This window comes from Pelobates fuscus, chromosome 7, assembly GCF_036172605.1.
Source record: "Pelobates fuscus isolate aPelFus1 chromosome 7, aPelFus1.pri, whole genome shotgun sequence".
NCBI classification, from domain to species: domain Eukaryota; kingdom Metazoa; phylum Chordata; class Amphibia; order Anura; family Pelobatidae; genus Pelobates; species Pelobates fuscus.
In genome coordinates, this window is record NC_086323.1 from 12,829,088 (window position 1) to 12,856,503 (window position 27,416).

The 27,416-nt window shown below is 45.1% G+C and overlaps 1 protein-coding gene across 2 annotated transcripts; it reads left to right on the top strand.

The window, feature by feature from the left end:
- The first annotated feature begins 1,159 nt into the window (after positions 1–1,159).
- Positions 1,160–27,178, top strand: EIF2B3 (eukaryotic translation initiation factor 2B subunit gamma). 2 transcript variants are annotated; one of them, XM_063427713.1, is made up of 12 exons: positions 1,160–1,235; positions 8,291–8,501; positions 9,061–9,203; positions 10,161–10,320; positions 11,920–12,031; positions 14,440–14,529; positions 15,174–15,292; positions 17,951–18,141; positions 18,454–18,528; positions 18,685–18,833; positions 23,076–23,179; positions 27,039–27,178. In XM_063427713.1, the coding sequence occupies exons 2-12, from the start codon at positions 8,348–8,350 to the stop codon at positions 27,089–27,091; spliced, it is 1,350 nt and encodes a 449-aa protein (XP_063283783.1). In that variant the 5' UTR covers positions 1,160–1,235; positions 8,291–8,347; the 3' UTR covers positions 27,092–27,178. The 2 variants fall into 2 exon arrangements, with proteins under 2 accessions (XP_063283783.1, XP_063283782.1); XM_063427712.1 differs by lacking the exon at positions 1,160–1,235 and adding an exon at positions 5,081–5,194.
- The last annotated feature ends 238 nt before the right edge of the window (positions 27,179–27,416 follow it).

The following is a 27,416-nucleotide window of genomic DNA, read 5'->3' on the forward strand; positions in this document are numbered from 1 at the left end:
ACGCTCCCTGAGATCTCCATGTAATACCGCAGCAGCCCAGAGAGGGAGCCCAAGCTATCTGAGATCTCCATGTAATACCGCAGCAGCCCAGAGTGGGAGCCTGCGCTATCTGAGATCTCCATGTAATACCGCAGCAGCCCAGTGGGGGAGCCCAAGCTATCTGAGATCTCCATGTAATACCGCAGCAGCCCAGAGGGGGAGCCCACGCTCCCTGAGATCTCCATGTAATACCGCAGCAGCCCAGAGAGGGAGCCCAAGCTATCTGAGATCTCCATGTAATACCGCAGCAGCCCAGAGTGGGAGCCCGCACTCCCTGAGATCTCCATGTAATACCGCAGCAGCCCAGAGGGGGAGCCTGCGCTCTCTGAGATCTCCATGTAATACCGCAGCAGCCCAGAGGGGGAACCCGCGCTATCTGAGATCTCCACGTAATACCGCAGCAGCCCAAAGGGGGAACCCGCGCTCCCTGAGATCTCCATGTAATACCGCAGCAGCCCAGAGGGGGAGCCTGCGCTCTCTGAGATCTCCATGTAATACCGCAGCAGCCCAGAGGGGGAGCCCACGCTCTCTGAGATCTCCATGTAATACCGCAGCAGCCCAGAGGGGGAGCCCAAGCTATCTGAGATCTCCACGTAATACCGCAGCAGCACAGAGGGGGAACCCGCGCTCTCTGAGATCTCCATGTAATACCGCAGCAGCCCAGAGGGGGAGCCCGCGCTATCTGAGATCTCCATGTAATACCGCAGCAGCCCAGAGGGGGAGCCCGCGCTCTCTGAGATCTCCATGTAATACCGCAGCAGCCCAGAGGGGGAGCCCGCGCTATCTGAGATCTCCATGTAATACCGCAGCAGCCCAGAGGGGGAGCCCACGCTCTCTGAGATCTCCACGTAATACCGCAGCAGCCCAGAGGGGGAGCCCAAGCTATGTGAGATCTCCAAGTAATACCGCAGCAGCCCAGAGGGGGAGCCCGCGCTCACTGAGATCTCCTTGTAATACCGCAGCAGCCCAGAGGGGGAGCCCGCGCTCCCTGAGATCTCCATGTAATACCGCAGCAGCCCAGAGGGGGAGCCCGCGCTATCTGAGATCTCCATGTAATACCGCAGCCGCCCAGAGGGGGAGCCCGCGCTATCTGAGATCTCCGCTTCTCTCACTAGTTTGAGCCGCAGTGCGATCCGTACACCGGGCCGGAAATGAGGAACCGGAAGCGCTGGGAGCTGCACATTGACAGGCAGCGGGTGAGAATGAGATAAGCGGCTGAGAGCCGGGGGCCACAAATAGGGGGAGTCACAGGGGCCCCAGCACCCCCCGAGCTCACTGTGCACCCAGCCTGGCGAGGGGAGGGGCCCTGACTGGGGCTGTTATAATGCCCTGACCGGGGCTGTTATAATGCCATGACCGGGGCTGTTATAATGCCATGGCTGGGGCTGTTATAATGCCCTGACCGGGGCTGTTATAATGCCATGGCCGGGGCTGTTATAATGCCTTGACCGGGGCTGTTATAATGCCATGACCGGGGCTGTTATAATGCCATGACCGGGGCTGTTATAATGCCATGACCGGGGCTGTTATAATGCCATGACCGGGGCTGTTATAATGCCATGACCGGGGCTGTTATAATGCCATGACCGGGGCTGTTATAATGCCCTGACCGGGGCTGTTATAATGCCATGACCGGGGCTGTTATAATGCCATGGCCGGGGCTGTTATAATGCCATGGCCGGGGCTGTTATAATGCCATGGCCGGGGCTGTTATAATGCCATGACCGGGGCTGTTATAATGCCATGGCCGGGGCTGTTATAATGCCCTGACCGGGGCTGTTATAATGCCCTGACCGGGGCTGTTATAATGCCATGGCCGGGGCTGTTATAATGCCATGGCCGGGGCTGTTATAATGCCATGGCCGGGGCTGTTATAATGCCATGACCGGGGCTGTTATAATGCCCTGACCGGGGCTGTTATAATGCCCTGACCGGGGCTGTTATAATGCCCTGACCGGGGCTGTTATAATGCCCTGACCGGGGCTGTTATAATGCCCTGACCGGGGCTGTTATAATGCCCTGACCGGGGCTGTTATAATGCCCTGACCGGGGCTGTTATAATGCCCTGACCGGGGCTGTTATAATGCCCTGACCGGGGCTGTTATAATGCCCTGACCGGGGCTGTTATAATGCCCTGACCGGGGCTGTTATAATGCCCTGACCGGGGCTGTTATAATGCCCTGACCGGGGCTGTTATAATGCCATGGCCGGGGCTGTTATAATGCCATGGCCGGGGCTGTTATAATGCCATGGCCGGGGCTGTTATCATGCCGGGGCTGTTATAATGCCATGGCCGGGGCTGTTATAATGCCATGACCGGGGCTGTTATAATGCCATGGCCGGGGCTGTTATAATGCCATGACCGGGGCTGTTATAATGCCATGGCCGGGGCTGTTATAATGCCATGACCGGGGCTGTTATAATGCCATGACCGGGGCTGTTATAATGCCATGGCCGGGGCTGTTATAATGCCATGACCGGGGCTGTTATAATGCCATGACCGGGGCTGTTATAATGCCATGACCGGGGCTGTTATAATGCCATGACCGGGGCTGTTATAATGCCATGGCTGGGGCTGTTATAATGCCATGGCCGGGGCTGTTATAATGCCATGGCCGGGGCTGTTATAATGCCATGGCCGGGGCTGTTATAATGCCCTGACCGGGGCTGTTATAATGCCCTGACCGGGGCTGTTATAATGCCCTGACCGGGGCTGTTATAATGCCCGGACCGGGGCTGTTATAATGCCCGGACCGGGGCTGTTATAATGCCCTGACCGGGGCTGTTATAATGCCCTGATCGGGGCTGTTATAATGCCCTGACCGGGGCTGTAATAATGCCATGACCGGGGCTGTTATCATGCCATGGCCGGGGCTGTTATCATGCCATAGCCGGGGCTGTTATAATGCCATGGCCGGGGCTGTTATAATGCCATGACCGGGGCTGTTATAATGCCATGGCCGGGGCTGTTATAATGCCCTGACCGGGGCTGTTATAATGCCCTGACCGGGGCTGTTATAATGCCCTGACCGGGGCTGTTATAATGCCCTGACCGGGGCTGTTATAATGCCCTGACCGGGGCTGTTATAATGCCCTGACCGGGGCTGTTATAATGCCCTGACCGGGGCTGTTATAATGCCATGACCGGGGCTGTTATAATGCCATGACCGGGGCTGTTATAATGCCATGGCCGGGGCTGTTATAATGCCTTGACCGGGGCTGTTATCATGCCCTGACCGGGGCTGTTATCATGCCCTGACCGGGGCTGTTATCATGCCCTGACCGGGGCTGTTATCATGCCATGACCGGGGCTGTTATAATGCCATGGCCGGCGCTGTTAGAATGCCCTGACCGGGGCTGTTATAATGCCATGACCGGGGCTGTTATAATGCCATGACCGGGGCTGTTATAATGCCCTGACCGGGGCTGTTATAATGCCATGGCCGGGGCTGTTATAATGCCATGGCCGGGGCTGTTATAATGCCATGACCGGGGCTGTTATAATGCCATGACCGGGGCTGTTATAATGCCATGACCGGGGCTGTTATAATGCCATGACCGGGGCTGTTATAATGCCACGACCGGGGCTGTTATAATGCCATGACCGGGGCTGTTATAATGCCATGGCCGGCGCTGTTAGAATGCCCTGACCGGGGCTGTTATAATGCCATGACCGGGGCTGTTATAATGCCATGACCGGGGCTGTTATAATGCCATGGCCGGCGCTGTTAGAATGCCCTGACCGGGGCTGTTATAATGCCATGACCGGGGCTGTTATAATGCCATGGCCGGGGCTGTTATAATGCCATGACCGGGGCTGTTATAATGCCATGGCCGGGGCTGTTATAATGCCATGGCCGGGGCTGTTATAATGCCATGACCGGGGCTGTTATAATGCCATGACCGGGGCTGTTATAATGCCATGACCGGGGCTGTTGTAATGCCATGGCCGGCGCTGTTAGAATGCCATGACCGGGGCTGTTATAATGCCATGACCGGGGCTGTTATAATGCCCTGACCGGGGCTGTTAGAATGCCCTGACCGGGGCTGTTATAATGCCATGACCGGGGCTGTTATAATGCCATGGCCGGGGCTGTTATAATGCCATGGCCGGGGCTGTTATAATGCCATGGCCGGGGCTGTTATAATGCCATGACCGGGGCTGTTATAATGCCATGGCCGGGGCTGTTATAATGCCATGGCCGGGGCTGTTATAATGCCATGGCCGGGGCTGTTATAATGCCATGACCGGGGCTGTTATAATGCCATGACCGGGGCTGTTATAATGCCATGACCGGGGCTGTTATAATGCCATGACCGGGGCTGTTATAATGCCATGACCGGGGCTGTTATAATGCCATGGCCGGCGCTGCTAGAATGCCCTGACCGGGGCTGTTATAATGCCCTGACCGGGGCTGTTATAATGCCATGACCGGGGCTGTTATAATGCCATGACCGGGGCTGTTATAATGCCATGGCCGGGGCTGTTATAATGCCATGGCCGGGGCTGTTATAATGCCATGGCCGGGGCTGTTATAATGCCATGGCCGGGGCTGTTATAATGCCATGGCCGGGGCTGTTATAATGCCCTGACCTGTGGCTGTTAGAATGCCCTGACCGGGGCTGTTAGAATGCCCTGACCGGGGCTGTTTGTAATGCCCTGACCGGGGCTGTTTGTAATGCCCTGACCGGGGCTGTTTGTAATGCCCTGACCGGGGCTGTTTGTAATGCCCTGACCGGGGCTGTTTGTAATGCCCTGACCGGGGCTGTTTGTAATGCCCTGACCGGGGCTGTTTGTAATGCCCTGACCGGGGCTGTTTGTAATGCCCTGACCGGGGCTGTTTGTAATGCCCTGACCGGGGCTGTTTGTAATGCCCTGACCGGGGCTGTTTGTAATGCCCTGACCGGGGCTGTTTGTAATGCCCTGACCGGGGCTGTTTGTAATGCCCTGACCGGGGCTGTTGTAATGACCAGGGATTTTATAATGCTGTGACCAGGGCTGTTATCATGACCAGGGCTGTTATAATGCTCAGCCACATGTGAGCGCCATCTTCTGGAGCTTGCAGGGAAATCTCCCTCCCATTTTACAGCTCTGGCATGCTGTCCCTTCAGGTGCTGGCCAGGTGGCAATTCCAACAGCGGTCACAGTCGGCAGGTAGACCGTGTCTCTCTCTCTCCCCTCTGCAGGATCAGAATCACCGTGGTTCACTTTGAACCCCCCCCCCTCTTCCTTCCTCATTTTTATAGCCCCTGCCTTTTACGGAGTTAGTCAATCCTAGATTTGAATTACACAAAAAAAATTATAATCAGATTTGCACTCGAATTATTAGTCCGGATATTTTATAGGATCCTATTCCAGTAATACTAACAATTAAATCTGCCTTTTTTTCTGTGTGAAGTTATTCTTGTAATGGTTTTCTAGATTTGCAATCTGTGAGAGTAGGGACTCATTGTGCATGTTTATGAGGCCCCAATGTCTTATTCATGGGAATACTAATACTTTAAATATTGAATCGTTCTTGGTTTTTGTAGTAGAAATTCCCAGGTTGAAATGAAGTGTGCTTGGGAAGCAGATTGCAATTTATTGTGGAATGCTTATAAAAGCATGTATTTCATTACCGTATTGAATAAAACTGACCTGAAACAGACCTACACTGCACGCCCTTTTGGTAATCTAGCAATCTAACCTCCATTCACGACGGTTGGTGTTCTTCGTTTTAATTTAGCTCTGGTCTTTACCTTGCACTGTTGCATAAACATTCTGTAGCTCTAGAGATGTAATTCACAAAAACTGATTTGTAGCAAATTGAAATGGTGTTCTGTGCAGTTCACGGTTTAAACTTGTCATACGAAGTGACGCGGCACACGTTCTAGAGCTAGAACTATTGGAATTAATTCATTGAAATCAATAATTGAGTTGGGAAGTTCAGTTTTATGATGGTTATGGTGGAATAGAACTGTGTAAGCCTGGGGTTTGACAGTCTTGCAGTTGTTGCACTAATAATAATTCCAGTTGGAAGATTTTACCATGTGCCCATTTGCCGGTATTGAGGTATTATACGCTGTGTTTCTGCAGTTGTGCACTCTCACGATACCAAACAAACAAATCACAATTCACATTTTCTAGAGATAGTGCTTGCACAATGTAGAGACTAAATAAATTGCCTAAATGGACATTTATGGTACACATATGCCCCCACTTTACTTTAAACATTTAGTTGATCAACAGTGCATATTACTGTGTGTTTTACTGCTGTGGAGCTCTGTGATACACTGTACCTTTCTAGTATTTATTGCTGTGGACCCCTGTTATACACTGTGAAATTATATCTGAAACGTGACAGCTTGTCTTAGGCAGTCATACATGTTTATTTTAATATTTACAATCAGATAATAGGCAGGGTGACATAGTATGGTAAAGTCAGTAATAGCTGAATAAAATGACAGTTGCGACTGGTTTAACCATTAGAATCTAAAACACATGTGAATGTCCTGCTCCATGCAAGGACTCAGCACCTTTAAGTTCATGTGCCTTTATCGTCCTCCAGGCTACTACATAAACATCGCACATTACTAGCCTAGTACTAGCCCATTCAGTAGGTTAGCTCAGTGCTTTCTGTCTATCATTGTTCTCAGCTAATGCTGATGTTTCCTTATGAATAAGCTTAAGTAGTTGGGCAGGCTGTATTCACCAATCAAATGGTTTGGCACAAATTGGGGAAATGGCTCTAAAAGACTGTTTGCACTAAAACCTGTACAGTGCACTGCAGTGGTTATGGTGCTTGTAGACCTGCGCAGAAATTCTAGTCTAAAAGAATCATCTGTGCTGAATAAGAAACCTTTTAATCCACACCCGTACAACCAATGCTTTTAGAAAATAAATTATTTGCTGGACGAATTAATTAATTTGGGTATAGACTAATAGGAGTCTGATTTGGACGAATTAATTAATTTGGGTATAGACTAATAGGAGTCTGATTTGGACGAATTGATTAATTTGGGTATAGACTAATAGGAGTCTGATTTGGACGAATTGATTAATTTGGGTATAGACTAATAGGAGTCTGATTTGGACGAATTGATTAATTTGGGTATAGACTAATAGGAGTCTGATTTGGACGAATTGATTAATTTGGGTATAGACTAATAGGAGTCTGATTTGGATGAATTAATTAATTTGGGTATAGACTAATAGGAGTCTGATTTGGACGAATTAATTATTTGGGTATAGACTAATAGGAGTCTGATTTGGACGAATTGATTAATTTGGGTATAGACTAATAGGAGTCTGATTTGGACGAATTGATTAATTTGGGTATAGACTAATAGGAGTCTGATTTGGACGAATTGATTAATTTGGGTATAGACTAATAGGAGTCTGATTTGGACGAATTAATTAATTTGGGTATAGACTAATAGGAGTCTGATTTGGATGAATTAATTAATTTGGGTATAGACTAATAGGAGTCTGATTTGGACGAATTAATTAATTTGGGTATAGACTAATAGGAGTCTGATTTGGATGAATTGATTAATTTGGGTATAGACTAATAGGAGTCTGATTTGGACGAATTGATTAATTTGGGTATAGACTAATAGGAGTCTGATTTGGACGAATTGATTAATTTGGGTATAGACTAATAGGAGTCTGATTTGGATGAATTAATTAATTTGGGTATAGACTAATAGGAGTCTGATTTGGACGAATTGATTAATTTGGGTATAGACTAATGGGAGTCTGATTTGGATTAATTGATTAATTTGGGTATAGACTAATAGGAGTCTGATTTGGACGAATTGATTAATTTGGGTATAGACTAATAGGAGTCTGATTTGGACGAATTGATTAATTTGGGTATAGACTAATAGGAGTCTGATTTGGACGAATTGATTAATTTGGGTATAGACTAATAGGAGTCTGATTGGGACACATTTATTAATTTGGGTATAGACTAATAGGAGTCGGATTTGGACGAATTGATTTGGTTATGGACAAAACAAATTTTTGCATGCTTTTGTGTGTTGATGGCTCACGGTCAGAATACTCCGCCAATCAATGTGTTGCTCAACCCACTGGCTCTGGGATCTGTCTGCTTGGTGCTCTATGCATTATTAATGATATGAGGGGAGGCCTTGATGTTAATTGTATAGTGCTGATTACCCCAATGCTTCAGCATATTGGTAAATGGAGAAGAACCACGAGATAGGTGTAAAACTTGGCTTATTAAACCATGTTTGTTTTCTGTCCTAGCCCATGCAAATCTTATAAGTCATTCACTGAATACCGCGTTCTACTCATTGTGACAAGATGGCGGTGGAGTTGCAAGCTGTGGTAATGGCTGTTGGTGGTGGTTCTCGAATGGTGGAGCTTACCACTGGTATCCCAAAGCCCCTTCTCCCTGTGGGCAACAAACCTCTCCTATGGTATCCACTGAACTTGCTGGAGCGTGCTGGTTTTGAAGGTAAGTTATTTTGGGTTAATACTTGCGACACACCTCATTGGGGTTATACTCTGTACCAGATTGAACATTCGGTTTAGAGCAGGGACGGTAAATCTTGGCATTCATGATATTTGTGAACATCTGCCTGAATATCATGAGAATTATGCTCCTCAAACCAGCGAGATCTGTGAAACCAAAGGCCCAAATTGTCTTATATCTCTCAGACTTTCAGCCTGTGTGTCCACTAACAAAATAGAAGCAAAGTCGAGGCACTCCAAGGTACAAATCAGGCAATTTTATTGAACCCACTCCATCGCAATGGCCTGGTTTGTACCTTGGAGTGCCTCGACTTTGCTTCTATTTTGTTATTCAGCATTTTGGTCTCTGGTACTGAGACTGTCTGAGTTGCACCCAGCTACATACTGCTTAAAGGGATAGAGTGCAGTTCCACACCCTACCATAACTACTTCTGAATTGTGTGTCCACTAACTGCCAAAATATACCAGTCCCCCCCCCCCCCCTTTTTTTTTTTTTACTATTGATGCCATTTCTTCTTCTTTTTTTTTTTCTTCTCATGTAGAAGTAATAGTGATAACAACCAAAGAAGTTCAGAAGTGTCTGCCAGACACCAAAATGAAAGTGGATGTAGTGTGTTTGCCGGAAGATAAGGCACCTGATATGGGAACTGCCGACTCGCTGCGCCACATCCACCAAAAGATAAAGGTATATCCCTTCTCAGACACTGCTCTCAGTGACTGTCTACTTCTGGAGCAGAGCTGGGGATTCTAAAGATGTAACTTTATCTAGTTGGGTTTGATTCTCTACACAGGGAATTTAGCAAGACTTGAGTATGGAACTGGGCCAGGGAGATAGATCAGTGGTTACAGAAGCCAGCTGTAACATCTCCGTTTAGCTCAGTGTTTCATCCTACCGAGGCCAATTAAATGAGTCCCATATGTGGGTGATAATACTTGGAGACCCCAAGACGTCTTTAGGAAATAGTAACAAATGTACCTTTCCTTCTTAAATACTTTGATATTATTGGCAAGCTAGCCAGCTTTAAAATATATATATTCCTAAAATGTCTCATTTCCAGATGAGTAAATTAACCCCAATAGTTTTCATCAAGTTTCCTATAAGGAAAGCATTAGTTGGATGATGTTGGAGGAGGTGGAGCACAACCCACCGCCGAGGGACATCGCCGATGGAGTCGGTTGAGTAAATGGTTTTTTTTTGTTGTTTTTTTGTTTTACCCTTTACTTACTACGGGGCGAGGGCCACAATGGAGTGGGGGAACCAGGTGGTATTGTAGTGTAAGGAACATAGATTTGTATTCCTAACACTAAAGAATCCCTTTAATCTTACAGACGAGTGTCTTCTTGATTAGTCTGTTTCGGCCTGGTCTTTTTCAATAAGTGGCACACGAGTGGAAGCGCTAGCTCTTGAACCTAGTATAGAAGGGGCAATGAAGGTGTCATATATACTTTACCAGATTTTCCGCTTTGATTTCTGCTTAGGAGCTGGTAGAAAAATAAATAGATTCTCAGTGGAAATGAATAAAGTAGATAATGTGCTTGAAGCGGACCTTGCCACTCACATATTTTTCAGTAATCCGTATTAATTGATCTCATTACTATAGATGCACTAAGATTTGGTTTATGTTTGATTCTACCTACTTAGAGCGATGTTTTGGTAATCAGCTGTGACCTTATAACGGAGGTGGCACTCCATGAAGTTGTTGACTTGTTTCGCGCACACAACGCCACTCTCTCCATGCTCATGCAGAAAGCGCCCAAGTCCAGTGAAAACATACCGGGTCAGAAAGGAAAGCAGAAGGCAGGTGAGAAGAACTGGGCCAGGTCAGGCTGGTGAAAAACATTATTTTTATCTTTATTGTTTAAAGGAACTCTCTTAAACCCCCTTAAAACCAATTCATCTCAGTGAATATGTTGTACGAGCAGGAGTTCCTGGGCATTGACTTACCTTAAGGTGTTCTATCACCTACCTTGCTGTCCGGGCGCATGTTCACACTAATTTCACCCCTCTCTGCTCGGCCAGTTTAAACATCAATTCCTTGGAGTTTCCTGCATGCAACAGCTTTGAAACACGCAAAGCCTCAATAGAAGCTGGTAACCAAAACTGATTTGCATTAAAGGACCACTCTAGTGCCAGGAAAACATACTCGTTTTCCTGGCACTAGAGTGCCCTGAGGGTGCCCCCACCCTCAGGGACCCCCTCCCGCCCGGCTCTGGAAAGGGGTAAAAACTTACCTTTTTCCAGCGGTGGGCAGAGAGCTCTCCTCCTCCGATCCTCCTCTTCTCCTCCCCGTCGGCTGAATGCGCACGCGCGGCAAGAGCTGCGCGCGCATTCAGCCGGTCACATAGGAAAGCATTCATAATGCTTTCCTATGGACGCTTGCGTGCTCTCACTGTGATTTTCACAGTGAGAATCACGCAAGCGCCTCTAGCGGCTGTCAATGAGACAGCCACTAGAGGATTAGGGGGAAGGCTTAACCCATTCACAAACATAGCAGTTTCTCTGAAACTGCTATGTTTATGAAAAAATGGGTTAACCCTAGAAGGACCTGGCACCCAGACCACTTCATTAAGCTGAAGTGGTCTGGGTGCCTAGAGTGGTCCTTTAACAATGAAAGAGCTATCCATGAGTGGTTCACTGGCTTTGCACGTCTTCCATGTATATATAATGCCAAAATACCAGAGTATTGCAGAATGCAGTGATGCCTGTTTTATTGGACTAACCTAATACTTAAAAGACATGCTTCAAGAGTTTTCCTCTCTGCCTCAGGTCTGAAGCAATACTGATCAATCTGAAAGTTTAACACTTAAAGGACCACTATAGTGCTCGGAGGGTGCCCCCACCCTTAGGGTCCCACTCCCGCCAGGCTGAATGGAAAGGAAGGGGTTAATCACTTACCTTTTCTCCAGCGCCGGGCTCCCTCGACGCTGGAGACTCTCCTCCTTCTTTGCCCGTCATCGGCTGAATGCACATGCGCGCGCATTCGGCCAGTCCACAGGAAAGCATTCTCAATGCTTTCCTATGGACGCGGGCGTCTTCTCACTGCGAAAATCACAGTGAGAAGCGCGGAAACGCCCCTTGCGGCAGTCAATGAGACAGCCACTAGAGGCTGGATTAACCCATAGGTAAACATAGCAGTTTCTCTGAAACTATGTTTACAGCAGGCAGGGTTAATCCTAGATGGACCTGGCACCCAGAACATTTCCTTTAAAACAACTGATGTTCGAGAATGGGTGCTGTTGTTTTTTTTTTTTTAAAACACCCTTCTGTTTTTGAGCAGTGGACAGCTGTTTTGGGGATGTGAGAAAATTGAGTGGTTTACTAGTTATGGTAATGTTTTGATAATGTTTTTATTTCACTTTCTCTTCTGCCAGTTTAATATTAATTCCCCTTCTTTCCCCAGCGGAAGAGCGAGATTTTATTGGGGTAGATGACACAGGGAAAAGGATCCTCTTACTTGCCAATGAGGAAGACCTTGATGACGGGTTGGATGTTAAGAAATGCATTCTGCAGAGGTACGTGTATAAATAGTCTGTTACAGGGAGCTGAGCTATGACAAAGCCAAGCCTTCTCTCCCAGTTATCACATATCTTCATACTCCCAGATTTTGATGGTAGTTTGGAATGTCATCAGAGGGTTAATGCTCAGCAGAATGTGACACACACACACACACACTCACTCAGCTGCTAGGAAACATCACAACCTATGCGGTAGAGCTATCAATCAATCAATGTAAAGCCTGCTCAGTATTACTATGCCTTTATTATATAATATGCTAGTAATTTACAGGAAGGGGAATAGGTTGGGTTATAATGCCAGAAGGAATATATTTCCAACTGTAATCCGTTCAAGTGTTCATTAATCTCTTACTTTATTCTTAACTTGTCATTAACAATACCGTAGTTTTTTTTAATTGTACAGCACTGCTGAATGTGTTGGAGCTTTATCAATGATGATATGAACCAATCAGTGTTGGTTTATTAGCTGTAGGGTGCGATGCCTTCGCGTCACACAGGTCAAACATACAGACCTTTCCTGATCGCTGAAAGTGAGCAAGCTGCAGGCTGGAAGCTGGAACACACCTGCATATCCCTGATTTTTGACCCTTGGACTAATTGACCTATGACCCCAGTCCATCACGGCATCAGTGAAAGGCAATCTCCCAGATCCTTTGTATATTTATGTCCAGTTTTATGTCAGAGAGGGCATACTTACAGAGCCACCCACAGACTCAAGGATTAAACCAACGTGTATTTTTAACATTGTTTGGATGGTGGGTTGTCATCTGTTTGGAAGAACAAGAAAATGGATCTGGCGATGACGTCCCAGTGTTTGAAATTGTAACATTCTAGGGCTTAAAACTGACAGGAAAGGGGGTGTAACGAATATCTTCATGGTTTGTTTCCAGGTGTGAATGTCTGCGTTATGATCCATTCACAATCCCATCAGTTAAAGTTTATTCACTAAATAGCGAATTGTGAACTGAATGGAACATTCTTCCACTCGACTGTAGTCACAGCTTGTTTATTTTAGTCTAAATTCGATTTTCAGTTTCATAATGTCAGTGAATTGTATATACTTTTACTTATATTTGTGAGTGTGATCAAAATGTGGTCTTCATTTTGCTAGTGCAACGAATAGATCAGAACGGAGTTCCAGTCTGCCGATCCATCTATTTACATTTTATAAATATTATCGTGATCAAATAATTTGACAAAGTCAGTATATAATTGCTCTTTACTGAGATAAATACAACGTAAACTCCTAGATTGCAGAGAATTGAGCAGGAAAACTGCAGGGGCATGATCTATACACCAAAACTGCTTATTTAAGCTAAAGTTGTTGTGATGCCTGTAGCGTCCCTTTATATGTGATCGTTTGTCTTTTTCTAAGTGTTGAGATAGAGGGCCCACAAAGAGCAAGTGGAAGTGGAGCCAGTATGAGCTTGTTTCGGTTTGGCATTTACATGCGGCTGCTTTCCACTGGTATCTCATATGTTTCTTTTTTTCCGTTTTATTTCCATCTTTTTCTCTTTTCTTTTTATATTTTATAATGTTATTGAGTTTTTGGATATTGCTTTCTTCCCAATGGTTTATGTATTAACAAGAGCTGTTCTGATGTATATAATATTCTAAAATGTTCCTAAACTACAATATACTGCACCAATGTAATATGAGCGCATGGGTTTGTATCGCTGCTATATATGCTTTTTAAATTTATTTTATTTTGAAGGCAGGTCGGGTCAGGGTATCAATGGATTCCTCTTGAATAGTTAAATCAAATCCCCCTAATTGTCCATCCCAATATTCTGTTTCCATGTTATTTTAGATGGTCTCAGGATAGCTAGTTAAAACCCCTATGATATTTGTAATAGTCTAATGAAGATGTTTTGCAGAATTTAGTTAATATATAAATCATTTTAGAATTTGTCACTAAGCAAATATTCTGTTTAAAAAATAAATAAAATAAATAAAAATGTTCTCTCTGAGGTTAAGGACCACTGATATACTCATTACTTTATAACTAAATCTTGTTGTCAGCCTTTGTTTAAGGTAGATTATGATTAGCAGGTCCCTTTCCACAGTCTTAACTAATGTCTAATTGTTATTACTGGGACTTTTTATGTCACTGTCAAAACCCCCCAAAAAACAGGCAAGGTTAAGTTGTAAGAAGTAAATTTTCAATTAAATAGAGAGGATAGCAAGGAGTCTGAGAAGATGTTTAACACCAGTGTGTAACTTAGATTTTATGGATGCCTGGGGGACGGGGGGGGTCTGAATGATGTATGATAATCGATATTGATGTGACCTCACAGATCTGTAACTTAAAGGGTCAGTCTACGAAACCACATCAGATTTAGGGCATTTAAAAGACACAAACTGCTAACTTGTCTCACGCCACCCTGTTTCCTGTTTTAATACAGATATCCTCGGGTTCACATCCACATGGGAATGGTAGATGCACATCTGTATTGCCTAAAGAAATATGTGGTGGACTTCCTGGTATCCAATGTGTACGTACCTGCAGCCATTTATTTAACACTTTTCTGCCTGGTAACCTTTAGCAAGCAAAGTTGTTATATTGGTTTTCAGAAATGAGAGACTCCCTATTCTTAACATTTTCCATTCTCATTTTATTGTTGTATCGGTGGATTTTAGATTAACATGTTTACACCAGTCTATATCGTTAAATGCGGTTTCTGTGTGCATTGCGTGTGTTTAGATCTCATTATGTCCTTTGTTCCACTTTATAAAATAGTATCCAAACACTGTGCTTTCATCTGTGTCACTAAGGGGGGATACTGCACTCCCACTTAGGAATCCTGGTGGTTATCAGTGCTGGAGTTGGCATATCCCAGTTTAGTAGATAAAATTAATTCGGCCAAGTTACTCAAGATTGCTGCAGAATGGCAGGTTTATTGTAACAAAAACAGCAACGTTTCAGCCTACACAGGCCTTTATCAAGCTTGATATTAAACTGTATTGCAGTCTGGGTCTAGTGGGCATCATATCTGTTGGGAAACATTGTGAACCTTACCTTCCATGGTTTTCAGGCAGGTGATGGCTGTCAGAAAGTGGTAGTTACACAAGAGTTAAGGGATATATCACATAGAGCACTGCAATTACATACATGGATCTTTTTTAAAATTATTTTTAGTTCTATCTCTTCCATTCGCCGAGAGTTGGTGCCGTTTTTAGTACAAAAGCAGTTCTCATCCCACGCATTATCCCCGAAGAAGTTAGAGCATCTTGACAACAAGGAGACAAAGCCCCACGGTGAGAGAATAAATCAGCAGGTTTCTTCTTTAATTGGGTAAATGTCGTGATTAATTTACTAGCTTTACTCTGTCCATTTATTCTCCCCAAACCCACTTTCTCTCTCATTAAATCTGAATCGTTTCCATACTTCTCTCCTTCTCTCATTGTACTTGCAATGTGACTATATGCATCAAGTTCTAAAATATAGACCTTCCCTATTCAAAGCACTAGCATATAATGACAATAAATTGCTTGGTGGTATAAGGGAATACAATGGAATGGTATGTGATCATGTAATGGATTGCACAGCCGCCCACTAGCCAGTGACTGGGTGCTTCTCAAACTCCCGATGTGGCGACAGAGAGTGTTTCTTGTTTAAACATACAGGCCATTATGGATGTGATTCCAAGATCTGTTTTCCATGCGTTATTGAAGATACAAACCTGTGGAACACATGTCAATGTTTTTTTATTTATTTAGATTATTATGGCACTTTTTCAGGAAATTTTATAAAAGTGTCATCGATAGAATCGTGGGGCAGAGTTTTAGCCGAGGAACAATCACTATGGAAGCCGATGCAATGAGCAGCTACATTCCTTTCCTGATGTGATTGCTCTACCTGCCTATCTATGTCTAAATGAGATCCCTTTGTACAGCCTGCAGAGCTGCCATCTCCTTTTGGCTGACTTTAGCTTCCAAGACCAGGCCTGTTCATGGTGGCATGGCTGTAGCTTCCAAAACCAGGTCTGTCCAGGGTGGCATGGCTGTAGCTTCCAAGACAAGGCCTGTCCAGGGTGGCATGGCTGTAGCTTCCAAGACAAGGCCTGTCCAGGGTGGCATGGCTGTAGCTTCCAAGACAAGGCCTGTCCAGGGTGGCATGGCTGTAGCTTCCAAGACAAGGCCTGTCCAGGGTGGCATGGCTGTAGCTTCCAAGACCAGGCCTGTTCATGTTGGCATAGCTGTAGCTTCCTAAATCAGGTCTGTCCAGGGTGGCATGGCTGTCGCTTCCAAGACCAGGCCTGTTCATGTTGGCATGGCTGTAGCTTCCTAAACCAGGCCTGTTCAGGGTGGCATGGCTGTAGCTTCCTAAACCAGGCCTGTTCAGGGTGGCATGGCTGTAGCTTCCAAGACCAGGCCTGGTCAGGGTGGCATGGCCGTCGCTTCTAAGACCAGGCCTGGTCAGGGTGGCATGGCCGTCGCTTCTAAGACCAGGCCTGTTCAGGGTGGCATGGCCGTCGCTTCTAAGACCAGGCCTGTTCAGGGTGGCATGGCCGTCGCTTCTAAGACCAGGCCTGTTCAGGGTGGCATGGCCATCGCTTCTAAGACCAGGCCTGTTCAGGGTGGCATGGCCGTAGCTTCTAAGACCAGGCCTGTTCAGGGTGGCATGGCCGTCGCTTCTAAGACCAGGCCTGGTCAGGGTGGCATGGCCATAGTTTCTAAGACCAGACCTGTTCACGGTGGCATGGCTATAGCTTTTAAGACCAGGCCTGTTCAGGGTGGCATGGCCGTCGCTTCTAAGACCAGGCCTGTTCAGGGTGGCATGGCCATAGCTTTTAAGACCAGGCCTGTTCAGGGTGGCATCGCCGTCGCTTCTAAGACCAGGCCTGTTCAGGGTGGCATGGCCATAGTTTCTAAGACCAGGCCTGTTCAGGGTGGCATGGCCATAGCTTTTAAGACCAGGCCTGTTCAGGGTGGCATGGCCGTCGCTTCTAAGACCAGGCCTGTTCAGGGTGGCATGGCTGTAGCTTCCAAGACCAGGCCTGTTCATGTTGCCATGGCTATAGCTTTTAAGACCAGGCCTGTTCAGGGTGGCATGGCCGTCGCTTCTAAGACCAGGCCTGTTCAGGGTGGCATGGCCATAGCTTTTAAGACCAGGCCTGTTCAGGGTGGCATGGCCGTCGCTTCTAAGACCAGGCCTGTTCAGGGTGGCATGGCCATAGCTTTTAAGACCAGGCCTGTTCAGGGTGGCATGGCCGTCGCTTCTAAGACCAGGCCTGTTCAGGGTGGCATGGCCATAGTTTCTAAGACCAGGCCTGTTCAGGGTGGCATGGCCATAGCTTTTAAGACCAGGCCTGTTCAGGGTGGCATGGCCGTCGCTTCTAAGACCAGGCCTGTTCAGGGTGGCATGGCTGTAGCTTCCAAGACCAGGCCTGTTCATGTTGCCATGGCTGTAGCTTCCTAAACCAGGCCTGTTCAGGGTGGCATGGCTGTAGCTTCCTAAACCAGGCCTGTTCAGGGTGGCATGGCCGTCGCTTCTAAGACCAGGCCTGTTCAGGGTGGCATGGCCGTCGCTTCTAAGACCAGGTCTGTTCAGGGTGGCATGGCCATAGTTTCTAAGACCAGGCCTGTTCAGGGTGGCATGGCCATAGCTTCTAAGACCAGGCCTGTTCAGGGTGGCATGGCTGTAGGCTTGTATAATTTACCTTGCTGAGAACTTGTCTGCTTTTTTATTTTTATCTCTGTTCTGTGACATATATAATACTCCTATAGATCCATATAAACCCCTATTAGTCCATGTCTTAGGTGATATTTGTAATGTTGGAGCATCCACTGGGATCCAGCATGTCTGATCCATTTCTGATAGCAGTCATGAATGCTGTGTGCATTTCAAACTGCGCGTGTTCTTTAACCGTCCTCACATTTGCTTTTTTGTTTTTGTCTGTTACTCTCGGGCAGATATTTACAGCTTTATAACAGAAGATAATTTGATGGACACAGCATTGAGTATGTCTTGCTGGAATGACCACCGCGGGGACATGCGTGAGCCATACCATGGAAGCAGATTGCGGTGCTATGTCCACGTGGCCAAAAACGAGCTGTGCTGCCGTGTGAATAGTCTGGCTATGTATATTGAAGCAAACAGACAGGTGAGCCTCGCACAAGGCGTTGATTCGATTATTGATAGTACACATTTAGGGATTCTTTTTTTTTTTTTACTAGTTTTGACGTTTCCAGCTCTCCACATGTCACCATTTAATGAATAAACCCCCACAGCCAATACTATTGGGGTTAACCACTAAGGGGAAAATGCTACATATATTTCAAATTGAAGGTTAAAATAGCCGATCTGGAATTACAGCTTCCTTGGAGAACTTCTCCAGTTTGGCTATTTTGCCCTTATATTTGAATTCTTGACAATTCTCACTTTAGTAAATAGCCCTGTTTCTTTTTATTGTCAGGTTCCCCGACTCCTGTTCGCTGTCACCGAGGATCCACGGGTACATGCATCTGCTGTCCTTACAGACAAACTAATGGTGAGTTAACCAGCGTGCAACAAAGTGATGTATCATGGGATTTGTGGATATAGCAACCCAAAACCTAGTAACCGAGTAGCTTTCTGAGTTGCTGAATAGTCTATGCAGATTATTAATCTGAGTGCCATTCAGTAACGGACAGCCTTGTGCCTACAGGTTGGTGTTGATAGTATGATTGGCGCACAGACACAGATAGGGGAGAAGACATCTATAAAGCACTCTCTGTTGGGCTCCAATTGCTCCATCCGAGAGAGAGTGAAAATCACAAACTGCATTATCATGAACGGAGTCACCGTGCACGAAGGGTGAGTACCTGGGTGTTAAATGCAATGTTTCCTTTCACCACTAGGTGGAGTAACAAACCACCAGGATTAGTTTTGTGTATGTCCTTTGCGTAATAATAAATTGTTTAATTTTATCAGTTTCAATAAAAAGCAAATTAAGTTTACACTCTGTCTGCAAATCTCACATAACCATGTCTGTCTGTCTGCAAATCTCACATAACCATGTCTGTCTGTCTGCAAATCTCATGTAACAATGTCTGTCTGTCTGCTTCTATAGACAAACCACCAATCTCATGTTAAATAAATGCAGATAACATAGACGCACTGATTATTATAAATCTATAGATCCTAAAAGTTATCTGAATAAAGACACTGACATATATAGTATCTGTAGATCAATATCATTTAGCAGTGTGTCTAATGCCTTGTTTCCACTGAGCGGAACGGTTCGGGTCGGTACGGTTTGGTACGCTATTTTGAGTGTTTCCATTATAGAAGTGGCCCATACAACCGAACCAAGCCGCACCATTCCTGGGCCCCCTTCAGTTGTAGGTCCATAGGAAATGGTACGGTTAAGGCGGAGCTATTGGCATTACACGATACATTCCCTTGATTGGCGGACAGAAAAACGCCACTGCTCACGTCAAAGGCAAGCGCGAAACAAACACCACGCCGCCGTTCAGTCCAGATAATAGGAGAAGGATGCCTGCAAACATCAGCAAGGTCTGGTCGGCTCTGGAACTATCCACTTTCCTAATTGCTGCTGGATGACCTCCATTGTTGTTCTTTGTAGCGTCACATTTGTTGTCATCGCACTAGTATGATGCCACACTAGGCAATTGGTCTAAAGCCCGCAAGCCCCCTGGCGTTTAGACTTGCGGTGGAAACGCTCACCTGAATCTGCTGGACCATTCTAACCCTTCCGAACCGTACCGCCATGAACCGTACCGCTGTGTGGAAATGAGGCATAAGTTATCTGTATAAAGACGCTGACATATAGACACACTGCTGATTAATACACCTCTATAGATATTATATATGTCCATACCCACATATATTTACATTATACACTCTCCTGTTTATATTTATTTCATTGTTGAACATTTCTTTATTAGTATCTTTATTTGGGACAGTTTACATAGGTTATGATACAGCCATCAGTGAGTATAGTGATTATATAATCAGCACATACATTCTCTGTTCATTTGATATAGATATTATATAGCATACCCTGTACTACTTATAGAATATACCTGAAATACACAGTCCTGTTCATATAATAGATATGACTCACTATCCTGTTTATGTAATACAGCGGTTATACACTGAACCTTTCACATAATGTACACTTACTATACGCTTCATTCACAGAGTGCAGATATCCTATATTATATACTGTCCTGTTTATATAATACAACTGTCATACACTGCCCAGTTCATATAGTATTGACACAGAAAACAGGTATATAATACACTGTCCTGATTATGTCAAAATTGTTATACACTTCCCTGTTCATATAACATAGAAATATTATGCTCTGCTTTATTTGTAGAATATATATCTAATATATTGCCTTGTTCATGTAATGCTATATATTACACACTGTCCAGTTTATATAATTTTATACAATTTAGATGTATTCCGCTCTTCATTAATTATAGATATATTACACCCCATCTTGTTTGTATATGGATAGAATGTATCACTCTATTCCTGTTTATGTAATATAGATGTGTGTGTGTATAATTATATGTTTATTGTGTGTTGTGGTGGTCTCTCTCTCTCTCTTTCTCTGTGTCATCGCTCCCTGTTCCCTTTCCATGCCCAGGTCTGACCTCCCTGATCACTCTGGGGTCTGTGTCCTGTGCTCTGGGGGATTACTTTGTTTACAAGTAGTGTGTGCGTGGGGGCAAGGGGGGCCTGGCCCGTGCTGGTACCAGAGGTGTTTCATTCTGTTCTCGTTAGGTGGTCCGGCTGTCTTAACACATAGATCTGTGTAATCTTCTCTGTTGCCCCCCTTCCTCTTCCCACAGCATCTTACTATGCTTATAATTCCTCTTTTCTTTCTTGTCCCCCTGGCGTCACCCCCCAGCATGGACACACACATACATGGTGCCCCTCCCCCAGCTTTATCTAAAAAGATCTCTGTCCTCCACCACACCCTCCATTCTGTCTTCCCTGCTAGGTAATCAGTGCCAAAGCTCTACAAACAAGATTCTAAACTATTTCTCCCCAGCTAATTACCTAAATGCTTCCTTCTGCTTTTGTCTTCACTGTCAAGACCATTCAACCATTTTCAATGTCAGGATAGTAGCGATTGAAGTGAACCTAATAAACGTCAGGTTCTGTGCTCTGAATTAGTTTGTGCACTTGGGGTTTTATTCACTAAACAATAAGCTACAGCAACTTAATGGTTATTTTCCAAAAAGCATGCACAAATAACCGAGGGGGGGAGGGGGGGAGAAAATCTCTTAAATCAGCCGACTGTTTCCTTTCAAATTCAGTAATATGTTTTTCAAATTACCATAACTCACAACTTAATTAAAATACATAGTTTGAATATCTCTAATATGTCTCGAGTAACAACTAACTGGAAATCATTTCATGGGTTCTAGAAATCTACTGACAAGGGTTAACGCGTAGAACTCCTTTAACTCTCAGCATTTCTGGCAATGACATTGATTGGTTCCTACGTTATTCGGTCTGGGACCAAACTTTGTGTACATTATGCATTTTTTTCCGATTGTACATCTACTTGATTCATAGAAAATCTAAATTCTGATGCACAATAACATTTTGTCTGTATGTGATTAGTCTTACTATTTGCATGCCGTACATATCCTTGCACCAGCCAAATAGTATTTATATAGCGTTAATTTATTCCGCAGCGCTTTACAAATAAGGACATGGGCTGAAATAAAGGATTCTCTAATCATTAACCATCTCTTCCTTTCGCGTAGACGGATATACTTCTGTTTTGTTAGATTGAGCTGCTGGTTGAAAACGAATTTCTTATGTTTAAGTAGGAAACAGTAGAAGTGGAAAGCTAGAATTGGCGTGCTCCCACAGGGGATCTAATGGGGTGATTTACAAACTGCTAATTGTAAAGAATTTTCAAGGGAAGTACAAATTTTATGCCAAGATAGCTGAGTTCTAACTGTATTTCCAGTTTGAACTTTTTTTTACCCCAAATTTTTTATTTTTTTATTTTATATTTGCAATTCCTTGTAATCTAATCTCCCAGCAGCACCCGTGTAGTCTATTCTCTCTGAGCATTTCCATCTACTCCTTATACTCTCAGGTCTCAGCAGCGGGGAGCAGCCTGTCTCAGCAGCCGTCTGCCTTCCTTTTCCAGGATATTTTTATATCCAGCGTTGTTTAATAGATACATCAAAACATAAATACATTCACGAGGAACAAACTACATGTTGTACCTTCCTCTCTCGGCGCCTGGCATGTTCCTCTCTTGGCGCCTGGCATGTTCCTCTCTCGGCGCCTGGCATGTTCCTCTCTCGGCGCCTGGCATGTTCCTCTCTCGGTGCCTGGCATGTTCCTCTCTCGGCGCCTGGCATGTTCCTCTCTCGGCGCCTGGCATGTTCCTCTCTCGGCGCCTGGCATGTTCCTCTCTCTAGGCGCCTGGCATGTTCCTCTCTCGGCGCCTGGCATGTTCCTCTCTCGGCGCCTGGCATGTTCCTCTCTCGGCGCCTGGCATGTTCCTCTCTCGGCGCCTGGACTCTCCTGTCTCTAAGCACCTAAAAACCTCCCTCATTTAGGTTCCCCAGAACTAATATATGTCCATTTTGGAATCAAGAGGATTTTTTTATGGTAAATTTTGTTACAAAATTTGAAATTCTGTCAAATTGGAATCAACAGCAGAGATGTGTGAATGGCTCAATATTACAATGTTAATAAATTTCCTATATTTTTTCCTCTATTTCTCCTGACTATTATTCTTGAAAGATACACTGAAGTATAGACAGTCCGTGTACTGTTTGTGCTGCAGTTTCTGGGATATTTTACCGGCTTAGACTGTTTCTATTCTCTTACTTTGCCCCATTATCACCAAACCTTTATTAATCCTCGCTGAGTGCCATATTTTCCTTTCTTTCTATCTTCCTTTATACCTGATGTCTCACCTTCTTCTCACTGTTTAATACATTTATTTATCATTTCTCTCAACCTATCTTATTTCCTATATCCCTGCATCACTCCCACCATGGACCCTATCGAATCTCACACATGATTCCCTGTTTCCTCTGCAGTTGCTCCCTCCAGGGCAGTGTGATCTGTAACAATGTGGTGATAGAAAGCGCGGCTGATATTAAAGACTGCTTACTGGGCCCAGACCTGCGCATCAGCAGTAAAGGTGAGTGCTGACAAGTAACGCTATTAACTGAACCAGGAATTGTAGGTGACATCACATTTTAGGACAAAATAGTTGGAGAATTTACAATTGGGATATTTTGTCCTAATGCTGTATAATTATGTTGTCAGTTCCTGGGTTAGGAAATAAGCTGGTTGTTATTATTTGGAAAGAGCCTGGCACTAATATAAAAAAGGGGGGTTTAATGTGATGTGTGGGGTTTAGGCATTATCACTGAAGAATGGCATCACTAGAGGGAGCGCGGCATCACTAGAGGGAGCGCGGCATCACTAGAGGGAGCGCGGCATCACTAGAGGGAGCGCGGCATCACTAGAGGGAGCGCGGCATCACTAGAGGGAGCGCGGCATCACTAGAGGGAGCGCGGCGTTGTTGTTGGAGCATGGCATTGTTAGAGGGAGCGGGAGCGTGGCATTACTGGAAGGATTACAGCGTTGTTAGAGGGATTGCAGTGTTAGAAGAAACGTGGCATTATTGGAAAGATTGCAGTGTTAAAGGGAGTGTGGCATTATTGGAGGGATTAAAGCGTTGTTGGAAGGAACGTGGCATTATTGGAGGGATTAGAGAGTTGTTGGAAGGAACGTGGCATTATTGGAGGGATTAGAGCGTTGTTGGAAGGAACGTGGCATTATTGTAGGGATTAGAGCGTTGTTGGAAGGAACGTGGCATTATTGGAGGGATTAGAGCGTTGTTGGAAGGAACGTGGCATTATTGGAAGGATTAGAGCGTTGTTGGAAGGAACGTGGCATTATTGGAAGGATTAGAGCGTTGTTGGAAGGAATGTGGCATTATTGGAGGGATTAGAGCGTTGTTGGAAGGAACGTGGCATTATTGGAGGGATTAGAGCGTTGTTGGAAGGAACGTGGCATTATTGGAGGGATTAGAGCGTTGTTGGAAGGAACGTGGCATTATTGGAAGGATTAGAGCGTTGTTGGAAGGAACGTGGCATTATTGGAAGGATTAGAGCGTTGTTGGAAGGAACGTGGCATTATTGGAGGGATTAGAGCGTTGTTGGAAGGAACGTGGCATTATTGGAGGGATTAGAGCGTTGTTGGAAGGAACGTGGCATTATTGGAGGGATTAGAGCGTTGTTGGAGGGATTAGAGCGTTGTTGGAAGGAACGTGGCATTATTGGAGGGATTAGAGCGTTGTTGGAAGGAACGTGGCATTATTGGAGGGATTAGAGCGTTGTTGGAAGGAACGTGGCATTATTGGAGGGATTAGAGCGTTTTTTGGAAGGAACGTGGCATTATTGGAGGGATTAGAGCGTTTTTTGGAAGGAACGTGGCATTATTGGAGGGATTAGAGCGTTGTCGGAAGGAACGTGGCATTATTGGAGGGATTAGAGCGTTGTTGGAAGGAACGTGGCATTATTGGAGGGATTAGAGCGTTGTTGGAAGGAACGTGGCATTATTGTAGGGATTAGAGCGTTGTTGGAAGGAACGTGGCATTATTGGAGGGATTAGAGCGTTGTTGGAAGGAACGTGGCATTATTGGAAGGATTAGAGCGTTGTTGGAAGGAACGTGGCATTATTGGAGGGATTAGAGCGTTGTTGGAAGGAACGTGGCATTATTGGAGGGATTAGAGCGTTGTTGGAAGGAACGTGGCATTATTGGAGGGATTAGAGCGTTGTTGGAGGGATTAGAGCGTTGTTGGAAGGAACGTGGCATTATTGGAGGGATTAGAGCGTTGTTGGAAGGAACGTGGCATTATTGGAGGGATTAGAGCGTTGTTGGAAGGAACGTGGCATTATTGGAGGGATTAGAGCGTTTTTTTGAAGGAACGTGGCATTATTGGAGGGATTAGAGCGTTTTTTGGAAGGAACGTGGCATTATTGGAGGGATTGTGGTATTGTTAGAGGGATCGCAGCATTGTTTAGGGGGGAAATCGCAACATTGTTAGGAGAGTGGCATTACTAGTGGGATGGCAGCGTTGTTAGGAGCATGGCATTACTAAAACCTAGTAAAAATTATGGTCACACTCTAAAAAAGTGTTTTAATGTCTGCGTGTTTACAGTGAACCCAAACAATCATGCCTGCGTGTGGGGAGCAGGGAAGCTCTGATACTGCGGAGTTAGGAGCGATTACAGTGTCTAAGCGCAGATAATATAATTTACTCTTGTCTTGGTTTCCACAGCAGAGGATTCTGCATGAATGCATTCAAACCAAGTGCTTTTCTGCTATAAAGCATCGTGTTAATACATGCTTGCATCATTGTAAGTGTCTGTCTAAAGATTTGTGTCAACACAGTCCAACTACTTTCTTTAGTGAGTTGGCAGACCACCCCAGAGCGTAGACTCAACAGTCTTCCAGAGGTCAAGTTCAGAAGATCTCCCTTTACAGGTGCAGCGGGGACAAGCATGAGACAGCCAATAAAACCGGTTTAATGTTCAGACCTGCAGCAGTATAATTGGACGTGTAGCCAGTTACTGATAATTCATTTTACATCTAGTGTTTTTCAGCCAGATTAAGAAATACGTCTTTAGCAAAGATACAGGTCCCTCTCCTGGACTTATCAGTAATTACAGAGGATCATTCATTTTTTTAATTTCTGTCTGGTGTTTTGTGCTTCAACAATTTTCTAATGATTATAAAATTAATAAAATATGCTAGCTGCAGCTTAAAAATCCCTCTGTGCTCTGGAACCAATGGCGCGGCTGTGCTCTGGAACCAATGGGGCGGCTGTGCTCTGGAACCAATGGCGCGGCTATGCTCTGGAACCAATGGCGCGGCTGTGCTCTGGAACCAATGGCGCGGCTGTGCTCTGGAACCAATGGCGCGGCTGTGCTCTAGAGCTAAAGTAGCTGCTATGCTCTGCGAACTAGAACCAATGTAGCTGTTGGGCTGGCTATCCTTCTCTGGTTCCCAGAGTCAGTTGCAGTATGACTTTGGATTGGTGTTATCTAGACAATTACACGAGACAGAACTTTGGATGCTAGGTTGAAAGTCTGTTATTGTCAGGTGACTTAAAAAAAACCTTTTATTTCTAATATATCCTCCCAAGGTGAGGTTTGCTGTGACGTGGCAGCTGAGCTTAAAATTCTTTGGCCCTCTCTTATATAAATGCACATAGGGATCTAGGATGGTCCGGCCCCGGGGGTTGCTTTTGTTGGCTTTATTTTATATGTTTGGTCTGATAAATTGCTGCAGCCCAAGAGTAATGGGAGTTAGAGCCAGGCTTATTTCTGTGTGTTTAAAATTATTAGAAATATTGATTATATAATGAGCAGCATCACTGCCATGGATCATCCGGAAATAATTTAACCCCTTAAGGACCAAACTTCTGGAATTAAAGGGAATCATGACATGTCACACATGTCATGTGTCTTTAAGGGGATAAACAAGTTATGTGGTCAGGAAAATTCCTTTGTGTGGCCAGATGGCCCCTTCAGAAAGTTTTACACATTTCTGACATGAGGGCATTTTATAAAGTAGGGGCAGCCAAAATGTAGCTCCCTCGCTAATGCTTTGCCATTTTTAAAGGGTTACTTCAAGCACTATTGATACTTTAGAGATTTAAAGTGGTGATGGTGCCTGGAGTTTTGAAATGAAACGCTGCGTTTAACACCTCTGGCAGCATCATTAGGAGCACGAGTTCCGAGTACGTCGTTAATCTTTGCTCTGTGCTAACAATACGTACCAGAAAATATGTCAATACAATTTTATTTCTATTTAGTTAAAATAATTGATACGTAGGAGCACCCAGTAGATAGGGTTCACTTTAAGGTGCAATGGAAAAAGCACAGCTGCAGTGAAGCACAAAACCACACTGGCCTATCGAGTGGGAGGGTTCTTTCTATACCTCATTGTGTTTATTTTCTTTCTTTTTTTTTTTTCTCTTTAGCAAAACGTTTGAATGAGATCATTATGGGCACGGAGCAACTGATGGAGATTTAACATTGTCTGCAAAGGGGCCAGTCCTGCGCCATGTCTCTCTCCCTCCCTGGCTTATTTATACGAGAATAAACGATGTGGAGCTTTGTATCAGAGCTGTGTTTGTGGGGGCTGGAGGGGACTGAAGCCTGCACTGGGTTTCTCACTAAAATGGCTTTTTTTATTAAATACAGATATGGATCTGATTCTTATTTCAGTCATTCACAGAGGTTAATTTAGAATATCATAAGGAAGCGGGTCACATGAAGACTATCCTAATTCTGCAAACTTTGTATTGGCTGTATTCACTAGCGCCACAGTGCCGAATGCCCTCCATCTCTGGTGCCAT